Source organism: Macaca mulatta, chromosome 7, assembly GCF_049350105.2.
Source record: "Macaca mulatta isolate MMU2019108-1 chromosome 7, T2T-MMU8v2.0, whole genome shotgun sequence".
NCBI lineage: Eukaryota > Metazoa > Chordata > Mammalia > Primates > Cercopithecidae > Macaca > Macaca mulatta.
The window spans coordinates 76,210,242-76,237,850 of record NC_133412.1 but is presented as its reverse complement, the minus strand read 5'-3'; the positions used below and the strand labels follow the sequence as shown (position 1 = coordinate 76,237,850).

At 38.1% G+C, this 27,609-nt stretch overlaps 1 protein-coding gene across 5 annotated transcripts in view; it reads right to left on the bottom strand.

Moving 5' to 3' along the window:
* AGBL1 (AGBL carboxypeptidase 1) overlaps window positions 1–27,609 on the bottom strand; it is an 857,161-nt gene that overhangs the window by 511,405 nt on the left and 318,147 nt on the right. For all 5 annotated transcript variants that reach the window (XR_013395946.1, XM_077940232.1, XM_015142961.3 and 2 more), the window contains exon 18: window positions 12,041–12,221. Coding sequence is in view for 4 of the 5 variants with exons in the window: in XM_077940232.1 (XP_077796358.1) it covers window positions 12,041–12,221 (181 nt within the window). In the remaining variant the exon portion in view is untranslated. The remainder of the gene's footprint in view (window positions 1–12,040; window positions 12,222–27,609) is intronic.

Genomic DNA, 27,609 nt, shown 5'->3' with positions numbered 1-27,609 from the left:
TAAACACCTCTACTCAAATAAACTAGAAAACCTAGAAGAAATGGATAAATTCCTGAACACATACACTCTCCCAAGACTAAACCAGGAAGAAGTGGAATCCCTGAATAGACCAATAACAGGTTCTGAAATTGAGGCAATAATTCATAGCCTACTAACCAAAGAAAGTCCAGGACCAGACAGATTCAAAGCCAAATTCTACCAGAGGTACAAAGAGGAGCTGGTACCATTCCTTCTGAAACTATTCCAATCAATAGAAAAAGAGGGAATCCTCCCTAACTCATTTTATGAGGCCAACATCATCCTAATACAAAAGCCTGGCAGAGACACAACAAAAAAAGAGAATTTTAGACCAATATCCCTGATGAACATCGATGCAAAAATCCTCAATAAAAAACTGGCAAACCGGATTCAGCAGCACATCAAAAAGCTTATCCAACATGATCAAGTGGGCTTCATCCCTGGGATGCAAGGCTGGTTCAACATACAAAAATCAATAACCATAATCCAGCATATAAACAGAACCAAAGACAAAAACCACATGATTACCTCTATAGATGCAGAAAAGGCCTTTGACAAAATTCAACAGCTCTTCATGCTAAAAACTCTCAATTAATTCGGTATTGATGGAACATATCTCAAAATAATAAGAGCTATTTATGACAAACCCACAGCCAATATCATACTGAAGGGGCAAAAACTGGAAGCATTCTCTTTGAAAACTGGCACAAGACAGGGATGCCCTCTCTCACCACTCCTATTCAACACAGTATTGGAAGTTCTGGCTAGGGCAATCAGGCAAGAGAAAGAAATAAAGGGTATTCAATTAGGAAAAGAAGAAGTCAAATTATCCCTGTTTGCAGATGACATAATTGTATATTTAGAAAACCCCATCACCTCAGTCCAAAATCTCCTTAAGCTGATAAGCAACTTCAGCAAAGTCTCAGGATACAAAATCAATGTGCAAAAATCACAAACACTCTTATACACCAATAACAGACAAACAGAGAACCAAATCATGAATGAACTCCCATTCACAATTGCTTCAAAGAGAATAAAATACCTAGGAATCCAACTTACAAGGGATGTGAAGGACCTCTTCAAGGAGAACTACAAACCACTGCTCAATGAAATAAAAGAGGACACAAACAAAGGAAGAACATTCCATGCTCATGGATAGGAAGAATCAATATTGTGAAAATGGCCATACTGCCCAAGGTAATTTTTAGATTCCAATGCCATCCCCATCAAGCTACCAATGAGTTTCTTCACAGAATTGGAAAAAACTGCTTTAAAGTTCATATGGAACCAAAAAAGAGCCCGCATTGCCAAGACAATCCTAAGTCAAAAGAACAAAGCTGGAGGCATCACGCTGCCTAACTTCAAACTATACTACAACGCTACACTAACCAAAGCAGCATGGTACTGGTACCAAACAGAGATATAGACCAATGAAACAGAACAGAGCCTTCAGAAATAATACCACACATCTACAGCCATCTGATCTTTGACAAACCAGACAAAAACAAGAAATGTGGAAAGGATTTCCCATTTAATAAATGGTGCTGGGAAAACTGGCTAGCCATATGTAGAAAGCTGAAACTGGATCCCTTCCTTACTCCTTATACAAAAATTAATTCAAGATGGATTAGAGACTTAAATGTTAGACCTAAAACCATAAAAACCCTAAAAGAAAACCGAGGCAATACCATTCAGGACATTGGCATGGGCAAGGACTTTATGTCTAAAACACCAAAAGCAATGGCAACAAAAGCCAAAATTGACAAATGGGATCTCATTAAACTAAAGAGCTTCTGCACAGCAAAAGAAACTACCATCAGATTAAACAGGCAACCTACAGAACGGAAGAAAATTTTTGCAATCTACTCATCTGACAAAGGGCTAATATCCAGAACCTATAAAGAACACAAACAAATTTACAAGAAAAAAAACAAACAACTCTATCAAAAAGTGGGCAAAGGATATGAACAGATACTTCTCAAAATAAGACATTTATGCAGCCAACAGACACATGAAATAATGCTCATCATCACTTGCCATCAGAGAAATGCAAATCAAAACCACAATGAGATACCATCTCACACCAGTTAGAATGGCAATCATTCAAAAGTCAGGAAACAACAGGTGCTGGAGAGGATGTGGAGAAATAGGAACACTTTTACACTGTTGGTGGGACTGCAAACTAGTTCAACCATTGTGGAAAACAGTGTGATGATTCCTCAAGGATCTAGAACCAGAAATACCATTTGACCCAGTCATCCCATTACTGGGTATATACCCAAAGGATTATAAATCATACTGCTATAAAGACACATGCACACGTATGTTTATTGTGGCACTATTCACAATAGCAAAGACTTGGAATCAACCCAAATGTCCATCAGTGACAGACTGGATTAAGAAAATGTGGCACATATACACCATGGAATACTATGCAGCCATAAAAAAGGATGAGTTTGTGTCCTTTGTAGGGACATGGATACAGCTGGAAATCGTCATTCTCAGCAAACTATCACAAGAACAGAGAACCAAATACCGCATGTTCTCACTCATAGGTGGGAATTGAACAATGAGATCACTTGGACACAGGAAGGGGAACATCACATACTGGGGCCTGTTGTGGAGTCGGGGGGTGGGGATAGCATTAGGAGATATACCTAATGTAAATGATGAGTTAATGGGTACAGCACACCAACATGGTACGTGTATACATATGTAATAAACCTGTACGTTGTACACATGTAACCTAGAACATAAAGTATAATAATAAAATAAAACTGAAACAACAACAACAAAAATAACCAGAAAAAGATCGCTAAGAATAAACAAAATATTTATCTCTCTACAGTTTATAATGAGGAATTGTTTACATTAATTATGGCCCCATCTTACTAAAAGATGGTTATTTTTAAAACTGATCATTTAATTTGTATTTTGCCATAGGAAGATGTGGTTAGTTTATAAATTATACTACAAAATATATTATCTTATGAAAATCAAAATAGAATATTATCTTATGAAAGTTAAAATAGAACCATACTTAAAGATTTAGCTGATATACCTAAAGCTGTCAATTTATAGACAAATGCCTAAAATATCTCCTTCAACTTGCTAATAATGTTTTTCTCTGGGCAGCTTGACTCAGGAAGACCCTCTATGTTACAAAATTCCAGAGGCACTGTGTAATTATAATAGACTATAATGTAAATGATGCCCTTTGGAATTATACAATGCAATAGTTGTGAATTTAGGTGCCTTTAAATTTCTTCCTTAAGCTTTTTCTATACATACTGAATTGTTTATAATAATGATGTGTCATTTTTTCCCACTGGAAACAATAAAATCATTTTGTTTTTTTGAAAACAATGAAGTCACATAGACACAGTGCTAAGAACCATACTAGGGCATGTTGAGCACTCTGTAAATAGATATTTTGCACTTATTTTCACCTGTTGCTAAAACTCTGCAGTCTATAGTGCTCAGATGCCCTTGACAGTTGACAGTAGGTTCTGCCAATGAGAAGCCCTAGAGAAAAATAGGAAGGCAAGTTGAGAAAGAAAAACACACCCTTTCTGTTTCCCAGTTCCAGTTACAAGGCCAGAGCAACTGCCATCAAATGTGTCAATGCCTACTCCTTCAGCTCCCACAGAACCAACATTGCTGTACTCCATCAAAGGCATTAGCAGCAGGAAGAACCAAATGGTTCTTTGCTATTTGGATACAGGCCACTCTAAACTCCTTCACCCTCTAGGCTGTGCCTGCTGTGCACTGAAGCCCTAGCCAGATCAGTCTCCCTTCGCAGAGTTCCAAACACCAGCCTCATGGAGCCCCTCAACCTGCTAGGTTCTGGTAACTCCTCCTCTTCCATTTGTGTCCTCCATTATTACAGGCGGTAGCTGCCTCTGCAGTTCTGGTAGCTGTCTCTGCAGCTCTTAATCTCCTGGGTTTTCTTTGTTTGTTTGTTTGTTTGTTTTTGCATCTCCTTTTGAACTTAGACTTCTACCACTTGCATGAACCTTGTATTCGATTTGTACTAATTCCTTATATTAGGTCTTATTTTTGAAACACCTATTATCTCCGCTGTATCATGTATCATTTTTATAATTAGAAAACAAATCTATTTTATTTTCTTAAGTGTTCTCATTTTACTGAGTACAACTCTTAAAATGTATTAGCCATTGTACTGTTCCCACTGTTCCCTTAGGAATTTCGTTAAGTATTAGTGCCACTTTTCCCCTTCACCAATCTTAGGCACAGGCACTTTCTTTAAAGCCCAGTAGCATAGCTGAAACAAGACTAGAAGACTGATTAACCCTTAAATAGTCAATTATATAGCAACAGATAACTACTCAAAAAAATTAAAACTGATTATTAGTACAGCTGTTCTCATTCTCAAGAGGCTACTTGTCTCCTCTGGCCTCCTCCATAGGGCAGATGCTGTCTTTCCTCTGTGACCTACAGGGACCCCGTGGTTAGACCTGAGTATTCCCAATTTAAAGCTCAGGAGCATTGCTTCTTTCCCTTAAGGGCCCATTTTTCAGGCACCTTTTCCTGTTCCAGAATTTTCTCTGTTCCTGGAACAGGATGATTAACCGTGAGAATAACTAACATACTCATTGACTACACACTTCTTCCTGTCCACAGAGAAGCCTTCATGGGTACCAGCAGCATGGATTATAGTGAACATGGCAAGTATGCTCATTGCCGTGATCTACAGGCCCAGCATCACTTGCTCCTGGATTATCTGCATGATCCCATGTAGGAAAGGCAGCAGCCCAAGAAACAAATGAGACTGAAACTTTCCCCAGTCAATTCTTTGGGGTTTCAGAGAGTATCTTCTATTCTTACTTGTTCAAATCAAAAGTGACATACTTACTAATCACTCCTCTGTTTATTTAAATTCAACAGATCTGTGAAATCCAAAAGTCTGAGGACCACTGATGCATGTTATTATATCAAAGGACTTTAAATACATTCAAAAGTAGAGCTGAGGTCAAAATGGGAAGGAAAAGGCATGGTCCAGCCCAGAGGTGGCAGTCTAAGTCCCTGGTGATCCTGGAGAGTTGAGTGAAAGTGGGTCATGGAACAGAAGCCCCATGACAATAAATATTCACAGTCAGTTGCATGGTGTTTGCAGCCAAAAGCTGGCAGTGACAGGGAAGGACATGGCATTCTCTAGTAGAGAAAGCTGGAAAGTCAAGGTAGAGTATCCAGGATCAAGCCAAGCTAGGAAGTGAGGATGAACCAATTCATTCATCCTAGGCAAGAGCGACAGAAATCTGGGCAAGGCTGCGCCATGGCTTCTTCCAGGCACCCTGGATATGAAGGTCTGAGTCAGCAAGACGAATTTCAGAACCAACCAGGTGATGGGGCTGAGACTCTATTTATTAATCTCCATCCAAGGTTGGGAAGACCTGATAGACCAAAATAAACAGGGATTTGAAGTTAGCTGTCCCACAAGCTAGTCATATAACCTTGGGCATGGGTGTGTGTGTGTGTGTGTGTGTGTGTGTGTGTGTGTTTTCATTACCTAGACGATTTCTTATACCAGTTCCACCTTGAACTAGCTATGTAATTGTGGATAACTCGTTTACCTCTTTGGTCTGTTTCCTTATCATTTGAATGACGGGGACTAAATAATATATAAGAATCTGCCCTGCAAGAACATATTAAGGTTATTACATTCTAATTCCCTTAAATAACTACAGCAAAGTAATGTAGGATAGACTTAAATTCCTGATTCTGTAACACCAGCTGTTTAAACTGCACTCAAAACTGAACCCCTGTGTGCTCCAGTTTTCTTATCTAGAAATTGCATAGAAGACCTACATTTGTTGGGCTATAGTGATGACTAATAAGACAATATATGTAAAAGAACTAGCTTCTTTCTTGGTCCATAAAAGGTGCTGAATAATTTTTTAGATAGATTCTGTGAGTGCTATTATTGTAAAGTCTTCACAACCCACAGTGGAGTAAACACTACTGGCACTAACTTTAAATGGTCCCAGATTGTTAAAATGGTCAAGATTTTTTATCTGATTTTTATAGTTTGATTTGTTTCCTCTAGTGCATTCAGCTATTATGTTTTAATACCTTGGTGTATTTACTTATAGTAGAGTCTTTGCTCTTTATTGCTGTTTGCTTCTGTTCCACAATGGTCTTGAAAGAAGATAATCAAGTTTTTAGAGTTGTATATACTCTAAGAATCAATATGCCCTGGTTATCCTGTAAATAAAATGTTAGACTGTGTATTGGCTTTATAAAAATTATTTTGTCACTACTGCCCAACAACCAAGATAAAAAGATTGGGAATCATGCTTGAATTTCTTCTCCCTCACCCCGTGCTCATTATATATCATGTCTACCTTTGATGCAGTTCAGGAATCACCTGTCTTCACCCCACTTACCACTCTAATCCAACCACCAATTATCACTTCTGCTCTAACAAAATCTGTTGACCACCCATTCTATTTTTACCCCACCTTGGGAAGATTTTTAAGTGTCAAGGAACCGTTGGATCAGTCCTCCTGATTTACTTAGAACTCAGCCCAATTCAACACAAACTTCCAGGCCAGAAAGATGACAAAATGTTTGTTTGTTTGTTTTTGAAATTAACATAACCTTCCATATTTGTATTTTCTTTTCCTCTTCAGACAAGTTGCTAAGAGATCCTTGGCTTGGCAGGATTCCCTAAATTTTGCTGGGAAATCATGCCTTTATTTCACTGGCCACTCTTACCAAAAGCTATCAGCCACTCTCAGAAGTTCCATCACCATCACCACAAAAGGAAACTGGTCTACTTTTACTCATTATTGCAAGCTCCATAAGGTCCATTTTTATTTGTGAGAGAGAAGTAAAGCTTTGTAGGTTAAGTGCCAAGTTCAGGTTTTGCTTCTCTAATCTTTATGCAAGGATTGCCTCTTTGCTGATCAGACAACACACAGGACAGTTTTTTCACCTTTAAGAAGCCTACTAAGAATGTCCACATTAATCACGTCTATTGAACATAGTACTGGAAGTCCCAGCCACAGCAATCAGACAAGAAATAAAGGGCATCCAAAGCAGTAAATAGGAAGTCAAACTGTCACTGTTTGCCAATGGTATGACTGTATACCTAGAAAACCCTAAAGACTCATCCAAAAAGCTCTCACATCTAATAAATGAATTCAGTAAAGTTTCAGGATACAAAATCAATATACACAAATCAGTAGCACTGCTATACACCAACAGCAACCGAGCTGAGAATCAAATCAAGAACTCAGTCACTTTTGCAACAGCTCTAAAAATAAATAAATAAATAACCTAGAAATACACTTAACCAAGGAGGTAAAATACCTCTACTAGGAAAACAAAACACTGCTGAAAAAAAAAATCATAGGTGACACAGACAAATGGAAACACACCCCATGCTAATGGAAAGATAGAGTCAATATTGTGAAAATAACCATGCTGCCAAAAGCAGTCTACAGAGTAAATGTAATTCCCATTAAAATACCATCATCATTCTTCAAAGAATTAGAAAAAACAATCCTAAAATTCATATGAAACAAATAAACAAAAAAAGAGCCCGCATAACCGAAGCAGTACTAAGAAAAAAGAAAAAATCTGGAGGCATCTTTTTACCTGACTTCAATTACACTATAAGGCTTTAGTTACCAAAACAGTATGGTGCTAGCATAAAAATAGGCATGTAGACCAATGGAACAAAATAGAAAACCCAGAAATAAAGCCAATACTTAACAACCAAGTGATATTTGACAAAGCACACAAAAAAGTATAAAGTGGGAAAAGGACATGCTATTCAATAAATGGTGCTGGGGTAATTGGCAAGCCACATGTATAAGAATGAAACTAGATCTTCATCTCTCACCTTATACAAAAATCAACTCAAGATGGATCAAAGACTTAAATCTAAGACCTAAAACCATAGAAATTCCAGAAGATAATATTGTAAAAACTCTTTTGGCACTGGCTTAGGCAAAGAATTCATGACTAAGAACCCAAAAGCAAATGTAACAACAAAATAGATGAGACCTAATTAAACTAAAAAGCTCCTGCACAGCAAAAGAAATAATCTGCAGAGTAAACAGACAACCCAGAGTGGGAGAAAAATCCTTGCAAACTATGCATCCAACAAAGGACTAATATCCAAAATCTACAAGGAACTCAAACAAAATAGCAAGAAAAAAACTCCCATCAAAAAGTGGGCAAAGGACATGAATAGAAGGTTCTCAAAAGATTATACAAGTAGCCAAGAAACATATGAAAAAAGACGCTCAACATCACTAACTATCAGGGAAATGCAAATTAAAACCACAATGAGATATCACCTTACTCCTGCAACAATTACCATAATTAAAAATTCAAAATGTAATAGATGTTAGCGTGGATGTGGTGCAAAGAGACCACTTTTACACTGCTGATGGGAATGTAAACTCGTACAACCACTATGAAAAAACAGTATGGAGATTCCTTAAAGAACTAAAGGTAGAACTACCATTCGATCCAGTAATCCCACTACTGGATATCTACCCAAAGGAAAAGAAGTCATTATATGAAAAAGACACTTGAACATACATGTTTACAGCAGCACAATTCACAATTGCAGAGATATGGAACCAACCTAAGTGCCATCAACCAATGAGTGGATAAGGAAAATGTGATATATATATGTGTGTGTGTGTGTATATATACATATATGTGTGTGTGTGTGTGTGTGTGTATATATCTATATCACCATGGAATAAAATGGAATGAAATAATGGCCTTTGCAGTAACTTCGATGGAGTTGGAGACTATTATTCTAAGTGAAGTAACTCAGGAATGGAAAACCAAATATCGTATGTTTTCATTTGTAAGTGGGAGCTAAGCTATGAGGACGCAAAGGCATGAGAATGATATACTGGACTTTGGAGACTTGTCGTGGAAGGGTTGGGGGGTGAGGGATAAAAGACTACATATTGGATACAATGTACACTGCTCGGGTGATGGGTGCACCAAAATCCCAGAAATTACCACTAAAATAACTTATCCATGTAACCAAAAAAAATCTCTCCCCCCAAAACTGTTAAAATACATTACAAAGGACAAAAGACTACAGTGTCACAAAAAGGAGCCTATTAATAAGAATATACTCAGAGAAAATCAGCGAAGATGAGAACATCAGAAAAAATACCATATACAGAAAATTTAGGTGAACCGCCTCAAGGTTGGAGAGAACTTCACATGGGGAAGTTCAGGCATGGATGAGGGGGATTAGATTTTATCCATGGGATATCCTAAGGGAGGAATGATTAAAATGGGTGAAGCTCACAGGACAAAGATGAAAACACAGTAAGACACAAATCCACCTGATTATACACAACAGAGTGGGCATGCCCTGAAGTAAAACATCAATCACAGAACTAGTTCAAGCAGCAATTAGATAAACCATGTGTTAGGTATGTTCTAAGGAGGGCTCAGGCACTGAGACTTTTAAGCTCTTTTATGATGAGACATTATATATTCAGGCAGTCTCAAGTTTTTTCATAATGTTGTGCTATGACCTGTGGATTTTTCCATCAGTAGAATAACACTATGATTTCCAAGTCCCTTTCAGCCAAAATTGTTTGGGTAATCCAAGTGATTTACAAAGTGCCTTGAGCTCCATGATGAAAGATGCTATATAAATAAAAAGGTAATTTTAGTCATAATAAATAATGGTAATGATGATAAATGCCAGTGTCACTAAGAAGAAGCTGGCCTTCCATTTGGGAACCCAAAGCAACCAGCTATGAGCTGGAAATAATGTGTGTCCAGGCCAGGATGATACTCAGTGACTGAGATCACATTAACCTTTAAACCAGAGATCTGGATAAAGCCCCTGATTTGGAGGTGTAAGCATTTAAAATTGAAGAAACTACAATACTTAATCCCTGAGCTTGAATATTGCCTTGGGCTTCTGAGACCTTTTCCAGAATGGTCAACAGGGAGCATATTGTCTTCCTCTTCTAACAGAAGAGAAAACTGACTAGGGCAGGAGAAAAGCCAGAATTCCCAATGAACCTTATGACTCTAGATCCAGGGCTCTTTCCATTCTCTACTGGACCTCAGACAATTCCAGTGAAGGAAAGATTTCGGAAAAGAGCCAATTTGGATGAGAAAATGTCAAAATGGGATCATGTCCCTCAAGATGCCTTGCACAACTGTTTTTCATCCGTTTAGGCTGAGAAAGCTTGCTAGTCAAATCCTTGGCTGCTCAAGCAGGGAGGAGCCATTCACTGATGTCCCAGAGCTGTTCTCTGCCGTTAAAGGAGCACAGAGCAAGAGCCGGCTGAGTTCTGTTTGACCAGGAGCGAACACTGCTTTGGGGCCTTTCAAGCTTGAGAGCTCAGAAGGCTAATTGCTTTCCAAGGTCTGATCGAGTTTCTTAGTGAAGGACTTGGCCTCCCATTTTCCCATGTGCTTAAAGCCCAATCAGTCACCACAGAGAAAGAGAAGAAACCCTGCTCTCTGCCCAACATTCTCTGCCCTCAAATAATCACCATAAAAAAATTAAACAAAATGAAATCCGGCAACTGCTAAGCTGGGAGGAGCTCACCTGTGAAGAACACATAGGTGTCTTATCTGTGTGTGTGTGTGTGTGTGTGTGTGTGTATGTGTGTGTGTGTGTGTGTGTGTACTGAAATATTATTTTTATGATCTGTAGTTTTTATTTGCTTTCCTTTAGCATAGTTTAACATATTTCATCATTTGGAATTTATGCTTTTCATCTTTTTGTAATTTATCATCTTCGTAGTTTTAACCTTTTTAATTTATCTATCTTTGGTGCTTATCTTTTGAAGCTAGTCTATTCTCGGCTGTTGAACACTTAAATTTTTTCTTAAAAAATGAATTATTTCATTTTTCTTACATCATTCTTATTTCATTTTCATTTTATCTCTTTGAAGTTTTTGGTTTTGTTTAGTATTTCTTTGTAATTCTCATTTTATCTCTTTCATTTAACAATTTTAATATTGCTATATTTTATAGTTGTCTAAATTCTTTTTTGCTTCTTTGATACTAATTTTTTTATTAAAAATACATTTTCCATTTGTAGGTTTTGAATTTTTTTCCTTCAATATTTTCAGTTTATCTTGTATTCTCTTTTTCTTATAGCATATAATGTCCATTCCTATAGTAAAAAGAATCATCTATTACCATGGCAAGGGGCTTTATTGTTTGCCCACAAAGTTTGAAAGACGTCTTTGTGGATGTTAATCCTGTCACCCTCATGCACCACCTGTGTGACTTTGGGTGCCTCATCTGATGTCTGGGCCTCAGCTCACAAACTCTGAGAATGTGACCCATTTCGACGGAGCTCACCAGGCATGGAAACCATCTTTCCCATCATATATTTCAAAGAGTTCTGTAAGGGCTAGGTAAAGAGAAGAATGACCTCAACCTTCTATTTTTCAGCCAACATTTTATTTAGCTAGAGGGACACCATTATTATAACTGTATCCTATTATATCTGACTGAGAATAAAGATTTCCCTGTAGTAAATATTAGTAAGTAAATAAAAGCATTGGTCTTACTCTGAAGAAATCACAGTTTGAGCCCTGACTTTGTCATTAACCCACCATGTGATTCGGACAAATCATTTGATTACCCTGGACACCAGTTTCCTCCTTTTTAAAAGAAAAATGTTAAACTAGATTTTTCCTCTGCTATTAATTGCCTATGATTCTATAGCTTCCTATTTTTTTAACTTATTTATTTTGAAGAGACCGGTCTCACTGTGTTGCCCAGACTGGTCTTGCACTACTGGTCTCAAGCGATCCTCCTGCCTAGGTCTCAATTCTATACTTTTCTATTTGGAGAAACCATGAGACTGACATCAGTGTGTATGGAAAGTATGCTGTTATTTGTACCAGAAAACGGAAAACCAAGAGTTTATTCCTGGCAGAGTACCGAGGCCTCTCCAATCACACCCACTTGGTGAAATGACAGTGTTACTATGGTAGCATAAATGCAGCTGGGCTGAGCCAGGTGCCTGACATACTTGCCGTTGATGACACCGTCTGGGTTGAGCATGGGTATGATCTTGAAGATGAAGTTTTCCCTCAAGAGCCTAGCCACAGGGTCACTGCTGACCAGGAACTCCAAGGTACCCTTCATCACCCAACTGGCATTGCTCTCTCCTGGATGAACTCGAGCGGTGATCACCTGATATGGACGATGTCCTGCAGAAAAAGGGACATAAGAAGATTAAGCCCAAATTTGCTTTCCATTTCCATCAAGATGGTCTCCAGGGGACCAGATTTTCACATGATTGGCATGAGGTTTTAAATAGATTGATTGTTTCTAACACATATCTGATCTACGTTTACCCATTTTCCATCTGCCTCTGTGGTCTGCAAGACTCAAGAAAGTATGAAGGTACAGCTCAAGGCTGTCATCAAAAATGTAACCACTTGGTGGTATGAAAAGAACCCAAGAAGCAGATTTTATCAAGATCACAAAAAAAACAACTAACTCTCCAGAGTTCAATAGCATGATGCCAGATGTCACAGATCTGAGATTAAATATTATCTTCATCCCTCACCACCTCTGGGATCTCAGGCAAATGAATTAATTTCTTTGACACTGTCTCCTATCTATAAAATGGGGACATAATACTGACCTTATGTGGTTGTTATAAAACACAAAAAGATGTAAATATAAAGCACTCACTATATTGACTGCCATTCAGTACGTGTTAGCTATCTCCCTCCTCATTTGTAAAGTTGGTGGGTGGGATGATCCCTCTCATTCCTTAGCAGAAATAGAAAGCAAGTAACAGAAGCAGTGTCTTTGGAACTCCATGATTGTAAGACACTGAACCCAATCCTTGAGAGAGATTTGACAGAAGAGTTAAATACGTGGAAGCTCAATCTTGGAGTCACAATGCTTGCTTCACTTTGCAAAGGGAGTCAGGAAAACATTCTCCACCCAGTTACAGGTAGTGTATTGACATGAACAGTCTTTATGGAGAATGCACTGATGAGGGAAAGATAGGAATGTCTTCCCTCCTTTGTTTATAGAAGATAACTGGAGTATTGTACTGCTGAAATGCATTCTAAAGCCATGTCTGGGCTCAGGTGAAAAATGTGTTTTGATTGATTTAGTGATGTCTGTCTTCCATATACTCAGGGAAGAAAGGGTAAGGTTGTAGCATCATCAAGAACTCACCATGTCTACTCTAACCCTTTGTTCAATTTTGTGGTTTTTTTATGACTAATTTTTCCTTTTGTATTCTCATCCAATTCCCATTGCTCCTAAACTTCCTCTAATGACAAGTACTAAGTATTTGCTAAATATAAATACACCAGCCACTGAACAACTTAAAAGTTAATAAGCTAGTAAATTATTTCCATATTATTCAAATCACTTTAAGTTCAAAGGTCTTTTATTTCCTTAAACAGTAACATTTTTATTAATTTATTTATAATTGACATACAATCATTAGACATATTTATGTTTATGGGATATAACGTGATGTTTCAGTGTATGTATACATTGTATAATGACCAAATCTGTGTAATTACCATATTCATTATTTTAAATAGTTATCATTTCTTTGGAGTGATAATATTCAAAACATTCTTTTTTAGCTATCTTGAAATGTGCATTACATTATTATTTGCTCTAGTCATCCTATTGTGTAACAGAAAACCAGAATTTATTCTTCCTAACTGTAATTTTGTACACATTGACCATCTTCCCCTGTTTCTCCCTTGCCACTACCTGTGCCCAGCTCCTGGTAATCACTATTCTACTCATTATGGAGGTCCCTCAAAAAATTAAAAATAGAACTATCATATGATTCAGCAATACCACTACTGTGTATATATCCAAAGTAAATAAAATCAGCATTTTGAAAGATATCTGCACTCCCATGTTTATTGCAGGCACCTTGATCATGTTTACTGAATTTCTGTGTTATTCACAACAGACAAGATATGGACTCTACCTAAATGTCCAACTACAGATGAATATGTGTATGTGTGTGTGTGTATATATATATTTTATATATCATTGTATGTGTATGTGACTATATATGTGTGTGTGTATACATATATACATACATATACACACACACACACACACACACAGATAAAATGGAATACTATTCAACCATAAAACAAAATGAAATTCTGTCATTTTCAGCAACATGGATGAGCCTGGAGGACACTGTGTTAGGTGAAATAAGACACACACAGAAAGACAAACATGATATGATCTTACTCGTATATAGAATCTAAAAAACAGTAGCCTTTTTGAGGATACAAACTGTGTCTCAAATTGTGCACAAAGAAAGAAAAAATCGAATATCTCTTGATAACAGAGCTAAAGAATAGGCAATGGAAGATATAAAGAAAACACCTTTAAGTTACTGAATTATGTTATTATCATCAACTAAGACCAAAAAAAAACTCAACACTATCTGTCTCTTCCATATTTCTGCTGACAGCCAATAATCCACTGAGGTCTAGATTTAAGGGGTGTAGATCAGTGCATTTTTACTGACTATGGTGAAAACAGGTCACTTCAGCTCCTTGTAGGTCACCTATACACTGGAGGTGACACTCAGCTATATTTTCCCTTAAGCAGATGTCTTGAGCATATTCCAAGAACTGCAGGAGCACTGGGTAGAAAAAGTTGAATAAATCATAGTCCTTGTTCTCTAAGAGTCCATAGCGTATGTCAGTAGTGACAAATATGAAAGAAAATAATTACAAGTGAGCTAATGGAGGTGTATACAAAATACCAAAATCGATATGACTGAGAGAGTTAAGGCCATTTCCAGAGATGTGATGGTATTCACACTGGGTCTTGCAGAATAAGTATTATTTACCAGCTGGAGACGGTGAGGAGGGTCTTCTGAACAAAGAAAGGGACATATGCCAAAACCAGTGGCGCAAAGGTCGGTGAATTAAAAAACGAAGACAAGTTACGTGTGACTTAAGCAAAGGGCTAGAGAAGGTGGAACATAAATTTTAAAAAGTAGGCTAGTATTAGACTGGTAAGGTACTTTCTTATATATTTTGTTTAGGGATTTGGACTTCATCCTGTAGATCAGACACTCTCAACCATAGAGTCAGTGTCTCACTGATATCCTGTGATAAGTAACAGAGTATATTGCAGAGTCATCAGTTACCAATAAAAGTGCCAGTGTTTGCTTATGATATTACATACATGGCACAAACTGCCAGTCACCTGCCTTTCTCCCTTTCTTTCTTATTACCAGAGCCCTGATTTTTGAAGGGGAAGGAATTTGCCCATATTAAAATACTAGCTTCATGGATCCTTTTGTAGGTAGGAGTGGCCATATGACACAGTTGTGTTCAGTGAGATTTAAATGTTACTAGACTGTGAGTCTTTTTGGAAAACTAATTAAAGGGGACAGTTTCATCTGGTAAATGTCTACTTGGTTTTTGTGTCTTGTCCTTTGCCCTTCTTCTTCCTCCATTTTTGCACATAGATGTGATACCTTCAGATGAGAAAGCCAACTTGAGAATCAAAGTCACATGCTAAAGATGGCAACCATAAAAGTAGAGGGAGCCAGGGTTCCTACCAAATTCCTTAAGCAGCTATACCACATTTTCACCAGCTTCTTCATTACTTCCGGATATTTGAGAACAGTAAACCACTATTTGGTTAGGCCACTGTACTCAAGTTTTTGCTACACCCTGTCAAATTCAATGTAAGATCAGATTTAAAGTTATATATAACATGCATTCATGTGTGCTTTCTAGATTGTGGAGAAGAGAGTGATATAGTTGTAGGGAGAATGATATTTGACGTGTGTGTTTTAGAAAAGAACAATTGAGAACCACTATCTCAAGAAAAAGGGAGTTGATAAATTTTCATCTGAAGCAATATATGCCAAAGACTGCTTTATAAAATTAATTCTGAAATTATTGTAGATGACACGTTTACCCAATCAGAGACAGTACAGCATAGTGAAATAGAGAACAACTTTAGGAGCCATATTTCCAGGGTTCAAATTCCAGCCTCACCATTTTTAACATGAGATGAGTTATGTAAGTTTCTGAAAAAACTGAGCAATGGATTTGTCTTACTTTTTCCGGGCTTCCATAGCAGAATACCATAGACTAGGTGGCTTATAAACAACAGAAATTTCTTTTTAACAGTTCTGGAGGCCGAGAAATCCATGGTTAAGGTGCCAGTAAATTCTGTGTCTGGTGAGGGTCTGCCTTCTGTTTCTTAGATGACCTTCTTTTTACTGTGTCTTCACATGTGGAAGGGACAACTGAATTCCCTCAAGACTCTTTTCTTAAAGTACTAATCCCATTTATGAGGGCACTACCCTCATGACCTAATCAACTTCCAAAGGCTTCACCTTCTAACACCATCACTTTGGGAATTAGGATTTCAACAAAGAAATTTTGGGAGGACATACATATTCAGTCCATAGCAGATTAGGTGTTCTGTACATAGCACTAATGACTCACTAACTGAAACTTTCTAAAAAAAATGTTGGAAAGAAGGAGATGTACAGTTAGCTAGCTGGGCACAACTGAAATTAACTGGAGGTCAACTTTCCTACTATATCATTCGCTCACAGTTGCTTTTGCTTTTTCCAAAGCAAGCTGTGTTGGCATGCCAACAAAAAGCTTGTTTTGAAATAAAGAGGCTTGATGAATTTGTACCCAATCAGTATCCTATTTTCAGTTCTATAACTCCATATCACTCTCTTTGTGATTTTTGAACTATGTTCATTTGCAGCATATTGGACAACAATGGTAAGTGCTTTCAGCCCAGCAAGAAGAAATAAAAAATTGCTTAAGCTCTTGTAAATTTTTTACACTAACAAAACACTTCCATTGTCTGGGCCAGTTGGCTTCCATTGCCTGATATACCCAGTACAACGCAGTACATTAATCAATAAACCAAATGCAAGCTCTAACAGAGAGCCATCAACAATGTGTTTCTTTCCATTGGAGAGTCAAGTTGATAATCTGCTGTATTGTAATACACCATAAGACCTTGCAGGCTGTTCTAGTATCCTGAAGAAGCAAATGGGGAAAACGATGGATTCTCATGAAGACATAAGCAGTATTTTAGCCAGTTCTAGTTGGCTTTCCTCTCTTCCCCTCTGTGATTTAAGACAATTTTGCAGTCATGTTGGTAAGTTAAACTTACAAGACCATTCAGTTGTAGCAGAAAATGGTACTCCAGAGAACTCATAATGGCCGACAGCCATAAATAGTATGCATCACACATACCATGTGATTTTTTCTTGCAATTGACAATCTCAGCCTTAGTAACTCATGTATCCTTAGTGTCAGGCAAAAAGTGCCAGATATTTGCATTTTTTTCCTGCAATTAATAAAATATGTTTCAGAGCCCACCATAGTCTATGGGGGAGTCATGGTTTGGACAGATTTTAATTCTTAAAGCTACATATTGAATTTATAGTGGTAATGACATCTGTAAAGAGAGATTAGGAACAAGTAGGGGATTGAATAATGCCTAAGAGATATCCGGCCTTTAGGCCAATGAAAAGTTGAGTAAAAGTTGAAGACAAGTATGATGATAAACATGTGTACCCAACTATATAAACATCCATTCATTTATTTCTTCTTTCTTTCAACAATGTATATTAAGCTCCTACTGGCACTCTGCAGGGTTCTGTAGATTACAAGATAAATAACGGTTTTTTTGCCCTCAGGAAGCTAGTAACAGTCTGGTAGGAAAGACAGGCACACAGATAATTACAATCCAATGTGATCAGGGACATTCATCAGGATATTTTCAAACACAGTGGAATAATCATTGTGACATCATTTACACTAACGCAAACAACTGCAAATGACTTAAAAACACATTCATAGGAAAGTAGTTCAGGAAACAATATGCAAAACAGACTGCTATGCAGCCATTAAAAATGACACATAAGTTTTTTTCTGTCAACACAAAAAGATATCTGTGATATAATGGTGACTGGAAAAAAAAACAGAGGATAGAGTACATCACAGAAGGATCCTGTTTGTATGCAGCTGTAAAATTTATCAAAAGGTATCTATATATAGAGACAGCTGCAAGTAGAGGTAATCTAGGTGATTTTTAGGTCATCTTTATCCCTATCTGGAATGTTTGCTTTTTTAGAGAATAATAATCATATGTCAATTTCACAAAGGCAAAGTATTTTCAAATACTAAGTAAGGCACCACAGGAGAGGAAGAGTAAAAAAATGAATTTTCACAGAAAAGGTAACATTTGATCTGCTCTGTCCAGTTTAAGTGTTTGCCAAGTAAAGAAAAGAAAAAAGAAAGGTAGTAGAAATGGCTTAAGTAGATCTATTTGCAAACAACTGAGGTCATAAAGTGCATAATATCCAAGGAAAAGTGAAGTGGTTTAATGTGACTAAAGCACAGGCCATTTGGAAGGCAAGAGAAGGAATGAAGGTACAAAAACTAAGTTTGTGTCTGCTTCTGCAGCCCTTTCTGGGGCATACTAAGGGTTTGGGAGCAATCTTGTATGCTATGGAAGCACCACAAAAAAACAAAACAAAACAAAACATAAAAAACATTATGCAAAGGTATGATCTGATGGGGCTTCTTGGAGTTGAAGAATTAGACAGTGGAATTAAGGGGCAGAGGAAATGGCCAGGAGAGCAGGTTTGATTTCAAGGTGGAATCATGCAGCTAACATGAAGTCCAGCAATCCTAGAAGAGAGTGTATATGGACCTGATAGAAGGAAAACAGGATGAGGAAGGAAGGAGACAGGAAATAGCAGTGGAAAAGGAAGTGGAAAGATTCTGAGAAAAAAAAATTAAAATGAGAAAAATTTGTATATATAAGACACATGCTACTATGTTTTCCAAAAAAAGGTATATACTATGCACATTTTATGCACTGTGCATTTTTCATTTACCAATATATCTTGGAGATGTTTCCATATCAATATTAAAAGATGTTTCTATCTTTTTTATTAGTTTTATTGTGGTATAATTTACACAAAATAAATTTTACCAATTTTAGTGTTACAAGTCAATAAATTTTGACACATGTATACAGTGTCGTAAAACCAAATAAAATTATTATTATCATCTCCAATATTCCCCTCATTTCACTTTGCAGGCAATCCCTTCACCCCACCCCTAGCCTCTGGCAACCACCAATTTGCTTTTTATCACCATAGTGCTTTCTTTTCTGGAATGTCATAATAATTAAATCATACAGTGTGGGTAGTGATGGCTCACACCTGTAATCCCAGCACTTTGGGAGGCTGAGGTGGGCAGATCACCTGAGGTCAGGATTTCAAGACCAGTCTGGCCAACATGGCAAAACCTTGTCTTAACTAAAAAAATACAAAAATTAGCCGGGCATGGTGGTGCACACCTGTAATCCCAGCTACTCAGGAGGCTGAGGCAGGAGAATCGCTTGAACTCAGGAGGCGGAGGTTGCAGTGAGCCAAGATCGCACCACTGCACTCCAGGCTGGGTGACAAGAACAAAACTCCATCTCAAAAAAAAACACAAAACAAACCAAAAAAAGCATACAGTATATAACTTTTCTGCCTGGCTTCTTTAACTTAGCATAATACTTTTGAGAGCTATCTATGTTGTTGGATGCATCAATAATTTCTTTTAATCACTGAGTTGTATTCCAGAGTACCACACAGCAGCGAATATGCCACAATTTGTTTATTCTCTCACCTGTTGATAGACATTTGAGTTCTTTCCAGTTTAGGGCCATTATGAATAAAGTTGTTATGATCAAAGAATGTTGTTGGGTACAATGTTCCATATACAACAATTAGGTCAAGTTTGTTAGTCATATTGTCTATATTCTTACCAATATTATATCTGCTTGTTTTGTGAATTATTGAGAGGGGTATATTAATATCTCCAAAGATGATTGTGGATTTGTCTATTCCATATTATAATGTTGTCAATTCTTTCTTTATTTTTAGGCTATGTTATTCACTGCATGCAGATTTAGAATTATTATATTTCCCTGCTTAACTGAACTTTTTATCATTATAAGATATCTCTCCACTTCTCCTAAAGCGTTGCCTTAATGTCTCCTTTGTGTGTATAAATATAGCTTTTCTGGCTTTCTTTTGGTTAGTATTTAAAATACATATATTTTTCTTTTTTTTAAATTTATTTATTATTATTATACTTTAAGTTGTAGGGTACATGTGCATAACGTGCAGGTTTGTTACATATGTATACTCGTGCCATGTTGGTGTGCTGCACCCATCAACTCGTCATTTACATCAGGTATAACTCCCAATGCAATCCCTCCCCCCTCCCCCCTCCCCATGATAGGCCCCGGTGTGTGATGTTCCCCTTCCCGAGTCCAAGTGATCTCATTGTTCAGTTCCCACCTATGAGTGAGAACATGCGGTGTTTGGTTTTCTGCTCTTGTGATAGTTTGCTAAGAATGATGGTTTCCAGCTGCATCCAATTTTTCATCACTTTACTTTCAGTGTTTCTATATCTTTACAAGTATTTGTCTTTTGAAGCACCATATAGTTGTATATTGTATTTTATTTAGTCTAGCACTGTTTTATTTTAATTGAAGCATTTAGTCAATTTCCATTTGATATAATTAATGATTTATATTGGCATAATGCTATCAATTTACTATTTGCTCTCCATTTGTCCTAACATACGATCAATTCTTTTTCCCATCTGACCTTCATTTGGATTGATTGTTTTCTTCCCATTGTTTCTTTTTTCTCCTCTATTAGCTTAAGTTATATATCCTTCTATTCTTTTTCAGCAGTTACCTTAGAGATTACAAGGTACTTCCTTGATTTATTATAGTGTAATATAATCTACTATATTTTAGTTTCCACTACATATCCTAAAATCCATAACACATTTACATTTATTGTGTAATAAAGTCAATATTGATTTAAACCACATATTTACCCTTTTAATTACTCCTCACTCCTTGCTGCATCTACAAACTTTCATCAGGTTTCATTTTCCTCCTGCCTGAAACTCACCTTTTAGTGTTTCTTCTGATATGAATCTGCTGGCAGTGAACATATGCACGTCTTGTTTGTCTGACAGTGAACTCATTTTATCCTCAGTTTTGAAAAATATTTTTGTTGGGCATAAAATCCTATCACCCCTGCTCATAACCTCTCCATTTTCCACATCTCTCTCTGTTTCTTCCAACATGATTGTGCAAGAACTTGACAGCTTTTAACAGTCTTTAGGTACCTGGAAACTTGCCTCCTCATTTTGCAGAAATAGAAATGTGTCTTTTTGTTTTCTGTTGTATGTGTTCTTTTTCATGTTTTCCAAGATAAGAAAAAAAAAAAACTTTTATTGAAATTTCCAAATTATGGAACTTTCTTATACTCCTTATTTTTTTATTGTTTTCTGTTGATTCTCTTAAAGTTTCCAGGAAGATAATCCTAACACCTGCAAATAATAAAGTATTTTCTTCTCTTCAAAAGCTGTATCAGTTATTACTGATACCTTTCTAATTTCTTAGAATTTCCTCAATACCGCAAAATAAAAAGAACCCTTTAAATTCATGCCATGTTATTACAACTGGTAGATATATGACATAGTAACAAATAATTCTGACTAGCTCTGTTCAAATGTGTGGGATTGTATGTAAACACATTCATGGCATTTTTATAGCACCTTGCAGCAGAGAAGGCGTTTTCACCTGTATTATTCCTTCGGGCCTTTTCACCTGTATTATTCCTTTGGTATTGCGAGTAAATCTGTGAAGTAGGCAAGGCAGGAATTATCACTCTCTTGCTTATAAGGCAAGAAAAGAGAGAAAGCAAGGGAAAATCTTAGGTGTTCTGTATCCAAATCCAATATTCGCTTCATTTCATTATGTATTCTTTTGCCTGTATACATTTAAGAGGAAGGCCAAAATGAATCTTACTGAGACAAAATATGATATAGTGAGGAAACAAGTACCATGTAAATCATGAATTGGAAGACTTTGGTTTGAGATCTGGTTCTGCCTCTTACTGATTGAATGGATTTGGGACAATTAAAATCTTTTGAAATCTCTGTTCTCTACTCATAAAGCAAGGCTCTCTTAAGTCTTTGCTGCACTAAATTTAATGATTATCAATGGCAGTGTGAAACAGGGTAGATGAAAGTCAAACGTTTTAGCCAATGGTTTCAATCTGCTTTAATTCTATTGGTTCCTTCAGTATTCTTTTAATCAAGCTGCTAACAGGAAGCAAAATTACATGGAGCTTCTTCATCTCTCTTTTGTCCTTTTCCAATATTCAGATGCAAGTGCTAATAAGCAGAAAAGTGGTCCAAAGTTGGGTGGTAGCAGAAGAAAATAGAAAGTGCAGGAAATCACAGCTAATGATCGGCTTCAGAACAACCAAGTGTGAGCTGGCTTTCTCTTGCTGGGACACAATTCCTTCCCAGTTGAGCATGGTTTGTCTGCACCCAAGCTGTCTTTTACAAACTCTTAAGCTACGATCTTTCTGACCCATATACCACCGGAATAAGAAATTGACCAGATTATCATTTCCAAACCATTTACCTTCGCCAGAAATTGTTCATCTTCAGCCCTACCCACCTTCCAGTGGCAGGAAGTGGCCCCAGACCCTGTCCTTCCCAGAACTTTGCACTCTGCCTTTTCCCCAAAACCTGACATGTGACCTTCGTTACCTCCAGATGGCAAGGAGCACAAGAAGCTGTGATGTCTTTGTGTGATGGGATGGATTTGCTTAGTTTTCACCAAAAAGGTGTGGGGATTCATGCATTGGCAGAGGGGGTAACAGAGATTCTGATGGTCCCACTCACCACACTGGGGATTCTTGGGGGCAGCAGGGAGGAAAGCATGGAGGCAAAGGCTGACCACAGGCCCTTTGTAGCTGATAAGCTTTGGAAACTGATTGAAGGATAATGAACATTCTATTGGCAGCCTCCAAATCTTTTTCTTAACTCTTTTCAGCTTCTTCACAAATTGTAAGTAATACACACATTTTCCTATTAATGTCCAAGACCTTCAAGCCCCACCCTCTCTCTTTCCTTCTCTCTCAAACATATATCCCCCTTTCTTCTTCACTGCATTACTACAACCTCTTCCTTAACATCTGGTCCAGCCACACAGCAGCCTATGAGGTGTAAAAACAAAAACCTAAAGCTGATGGCATCACTTTCCAGGTAATACACTGTAGTAGGATCCACAGTCCTTAGTCTCCTCATTGAAAGTGTACCCACTCCAGCTGGCCCAGCCAATTGGTCTCATTTTCTGTCACTCCTGAACCAAATACCCATGAAGAAAAGAAGAAGAAGAAGGAGAAGGAGAAGGAGGAGGAGAAGGAGGAGAAAAGGTAACTTTTAAAAGTCCAGATAGGAAAACCAGTTAGGATCCTAACATATGAAAATAAAACACAGTTCTGTGCTTCAAATATCTGAAGGACGCACACATCACTTCAAATTATTTGGACTGGATAGTGGTCACCCATCAGGACCCTTCCCTTTATGTGACCATTGAGAGTCTTCATCCATGAAGTGGCAGACAGGACCATGTGTCCATTAATGTATTTAACATTTATTGGGTATCATCTTCTGTGTGCCAAAGACTTTACCAAACCCTGAAGATGTCAAGGAGTGTTAGACAAAGTTTCTGTCCTCAAAGAATTCCCACTTTCCCCATGGGAAACCAATAGATATTTATGGGAAGTGAAAGAATTTAAGCCTTTCATAAATTTTCCTCTACTAGAACAGTTTTTCTCAAACTCCACCATGTGTGTGAATCCTCTGGAGATCTTGCTGAAATGCAGATTCTGCTCCAATGAGTCTGTGGTGGTGCCTGAGACTCTGCATTTCTACCAAGCCCCCAGACGGTGCCAAAATTAAGGAATCAGACTTTTGAGGAGCAAAGCTCTCCCTGTTCAACAGAGATATAATACAAGCCGCATCAGTAATTTTATATTTTTTAGTAGCCACATTTTTAAAAAGCAATGTAAGGTGAAATTGATTTTAATAATATATTTTAACCCAATAGATAGTAAAAATGACTATTTCAATATGTTATCATATGAAAAATGATGAATGAGATATAGATATTGAGTGAAACTTTTTGGTGCTAGCAGACTTTTGGGGTGTACTTTATACTTGTAACACAGAGCAATTTGGACTGATCGCTTTTAATTACTCAATAGCCTCAGATGGCTCATGGCTGCTGGATTGAATGATACATCCCTAGACCCTCTGCCAACTTCCTAACTAAAGCCCCTCACCACGCTGAATAATAAAAGTTTATTATACCCCAATGGAACGGAGCTGAGACATTGAGAAAATGAATAACAGAATAAGGTTTTTTCCCCTCAAAATATTCTGTTTTGTTGCCTTCTTTCTCACAAAACTATCCAATTTCAAAATATTACAAACTCATATTTCTTTGCAAAGGGTAATCTTGGCTTCTTATTTTGTACCCTCTGTCTCTAAACTATAAGAAAGTGAGCTCACATAATGGGGATAAATGAAAAGAAAATCAGCAAATCTATTCCTGGGCAATTTTCAGATAACCAAGAGGAAGTGGTGTAATCGAGGCTGAGATAACAATTTTAGACTCTGCATAAAGATGAGCCAATCCATCTGCATTCCCTCATCTGCATCAAACTGTACAGATTTTTCTGGAAATTTTGTTATATTATAATATGCTTAGAATAAAAAATAATACATCTGTGCTATAATGATACATAATATATACACTATAATAATAAAGTATTTGGATTGGGTTTGAGAAATTTACTACACACAGAAATGGCAGTCACTTGGGAGAAGTGTGTAATCGCATCAGGAAAATTGCAGACAGATGCTGTGCACCCGCCCCCATCAGTCTATCAGCTGATTTCACTTAGGGATGTTTGCAACTGTGCCACAGACCTGCCGGCTGGCTCACTTGTATCCCACACTACTAGCTCCTTTGCCCCCAAATCTCCCTGGTAGAATTAACATTGCCAGGAGGAAAGCATTAACCGCTTCCCTCAAGCTTCAGGAGTTCTCATGAAAGCTCCTGACACCTCAAGGCTACCAAGGGTGGGGCCATATCACTTCTGTTTGGCTGTTCATGGCCAAGTCTCAAGCAATCCCCTTCCAGAGCTCCTGCCCTGAGCACTACCTCAATGGAGCCACGTGGTACAGCAACCTCTAGACACACAACCAAAATGAGATGGGAAGGGGACCGTGACATGCTCCACAAAGATTCATTCAACACATCCCACCCTGTTACGCTTTATTACATTTCGCCAGGCTTAGACATATTATAAAGCACTGAGAGATAAGAATCTTGAAGAAAGAGAAAGCTATTGATTTAATTCAGAAAACTTTGAAATACATTCTAGCGAATAATTTTGCTCTCAGGTCAGATACGTTTCTTGCTCTGCTCTTTCCCACATTATTTGCCTGAAAAAAAGTATTAGAACAGAAGGATCCAAAATCCTTGAGGAAGCAGGCTCTGGGCTCCGGGACAGAGTTTCCTCTAGAAGCAAAGTATCTTCCCCTGCGGCACTGCAGTGGGCTGAAGTGGGTCAGCTTTGTTACAGGATGCCATTACATGTCAGCAAAGAAGGGCAGGGAATAGGTAAGAGGAATGAGAGGAAACAATGTGAACTCATGTGCAACGAAATGTTTTATTATTTTTATTTTTTTGAGATGGAGTCTCACTCTGTTGCCCAGGCTGGCGTACAGTGGCACAATCATGGCTCACTGCAACCTCCGCCTCCCAGGTTCAAGAGATTCTCCTGCCTCAGCCTCCCAAGTAGCTGGGATTACAGGCGCCACCACCATGCCCAGCTAATTTTTCCCTTTTTAGTAGAGGTGGGGTTTCACCATGTTGGTCTGACTGGTAACCCACCCATCCTAGCCTCCCAAAGTGCTGGGATTCCAGGTGTGAGCCATTGCACCTGGCCCAATGAAATATTTCAAATAAGCAAAGAGGAATTTATTTATTTATTTATTTATTTATTTTACGTACTGAACTCCTACTCTCTTCAGTGCAGCATCTCTCAGGAATCTTGCGCTTCCCTCAAACCCTTTCCAGCTCCAGCTATTTAAGACAGCTGACATCTAGACAGCAGAAAAACCACCACATGAGAACAGCACGATGAAGAAATGACAGTCCTGAGCCATAAGGACCAATAAGGTAGAAGGTGAAAATGTAAGAATCTGAAACTGAAAAACAGATGTCACCAGCTGACACCAGAGCAGAGCCATTCAAAATGGAAACCGTGCCAGGAAATTTCTGTATCTAGGTTACTTGCTTTGAGAGGTGGATTGTTTTACTCTCACGAAGCTTAGCATGGTTCAGGTCGTTTGCGGAGTTCTGGAGGTGTTCAAGGAATGATGGAAAGTCAGCAATAGGGAAGTGGCCTTGCTGCTTTGTCACTCCACAAACAGAATTATGAGCTGTTATGGGCTTATGTGAATTTAAATAGAGCTATTATATTTTAAAATTAAGGCTGAGCTGCTGGTTTATGGTAAGAAATGGAAGGAGGGAGCAAGGAAAGAAATCAGAAAAAAATAAAAAGAAAGGGAATGAGAATTATTATTATTGTTATTGTTACTGCTGCCACTGTTCCACTCAAAATAACTACAGTGGTGGCCTGCCAGTTCTCCACTTGCATAACCTGACAAGGGTATTTCAGATTCCCAGTTGCTTGGCAACCTGCCTTTTATGTTTAAGCCATTTAAATATATTCACTTTTTGAATTAGGTATATTCACAGATGACTGGGCAACAAGAAAGGGCCCCTGGCAGGCAAGAGCTCCTAGGATGTGTGGAATCAACAGAGTGTGTGGGGAGCAGGTCTGGTCAGAGAGCCTGACGGAGAGTATTAATGACACATTTAGGCCTGAAAGTGGGAAATTGAGATCCGCATACAAAGTCTTTTGCTGCTTGCAAACAGTCTCAAAGACTTATTTCTGGCCCCTTCTTTTCAAAGTTTACTTCTGCCATCCTGAAACCTTCTTGCGGGTCTGTGTGGCATACCAGCAGTGACCTAAGACAATGGCTTAAAAACCCAGCACTGAGATGGGTGGGTTACTGAAGGTCAGGGAGTTCAAGACCAGCCTGACCAACATGGTGAAACCCCACCTCTACTAAAAAGGCAAAAATTAGCTGTGCATGGTGGTGGCACCTGTAATCCCAGCTACTCGGGAGGCTGAGGCAAAAGAATCTCTTGAACCTGGGAGGTGGAGTTTGCAGTGAGCCGGGATTGTGACACTGTATGCCAGCCTGGGCAACAGAGTGAGACTCTTTAAGCCATTCTCTGTTATCCTTCTCTGTTAAGGACTGTCCAAGTTCAGGCGTGTCCCCCGCTTCCCCACCCCCCCATTCCCCTGGGCCTGATGTGGGGAAGGTACCCTGCATCGCCACCCTTCTAGTCAACTCTTCTGGAAATGGGGACGGGGGTCCCACAAGACAGCTACATCACAGAGGTACCTGGCACCCAGAGCAATACTAAGCCCCGTCATTTCCATCTCCTAAATACCCTTTTGGGTATTTTCCATCCTCTCCATTCCTATTTCTTCCAAATATTCAGTGGCTACCCATTGGCCTCAAGATAAAATCAAGACTTCTTATTGAGGCACAAGGCCCT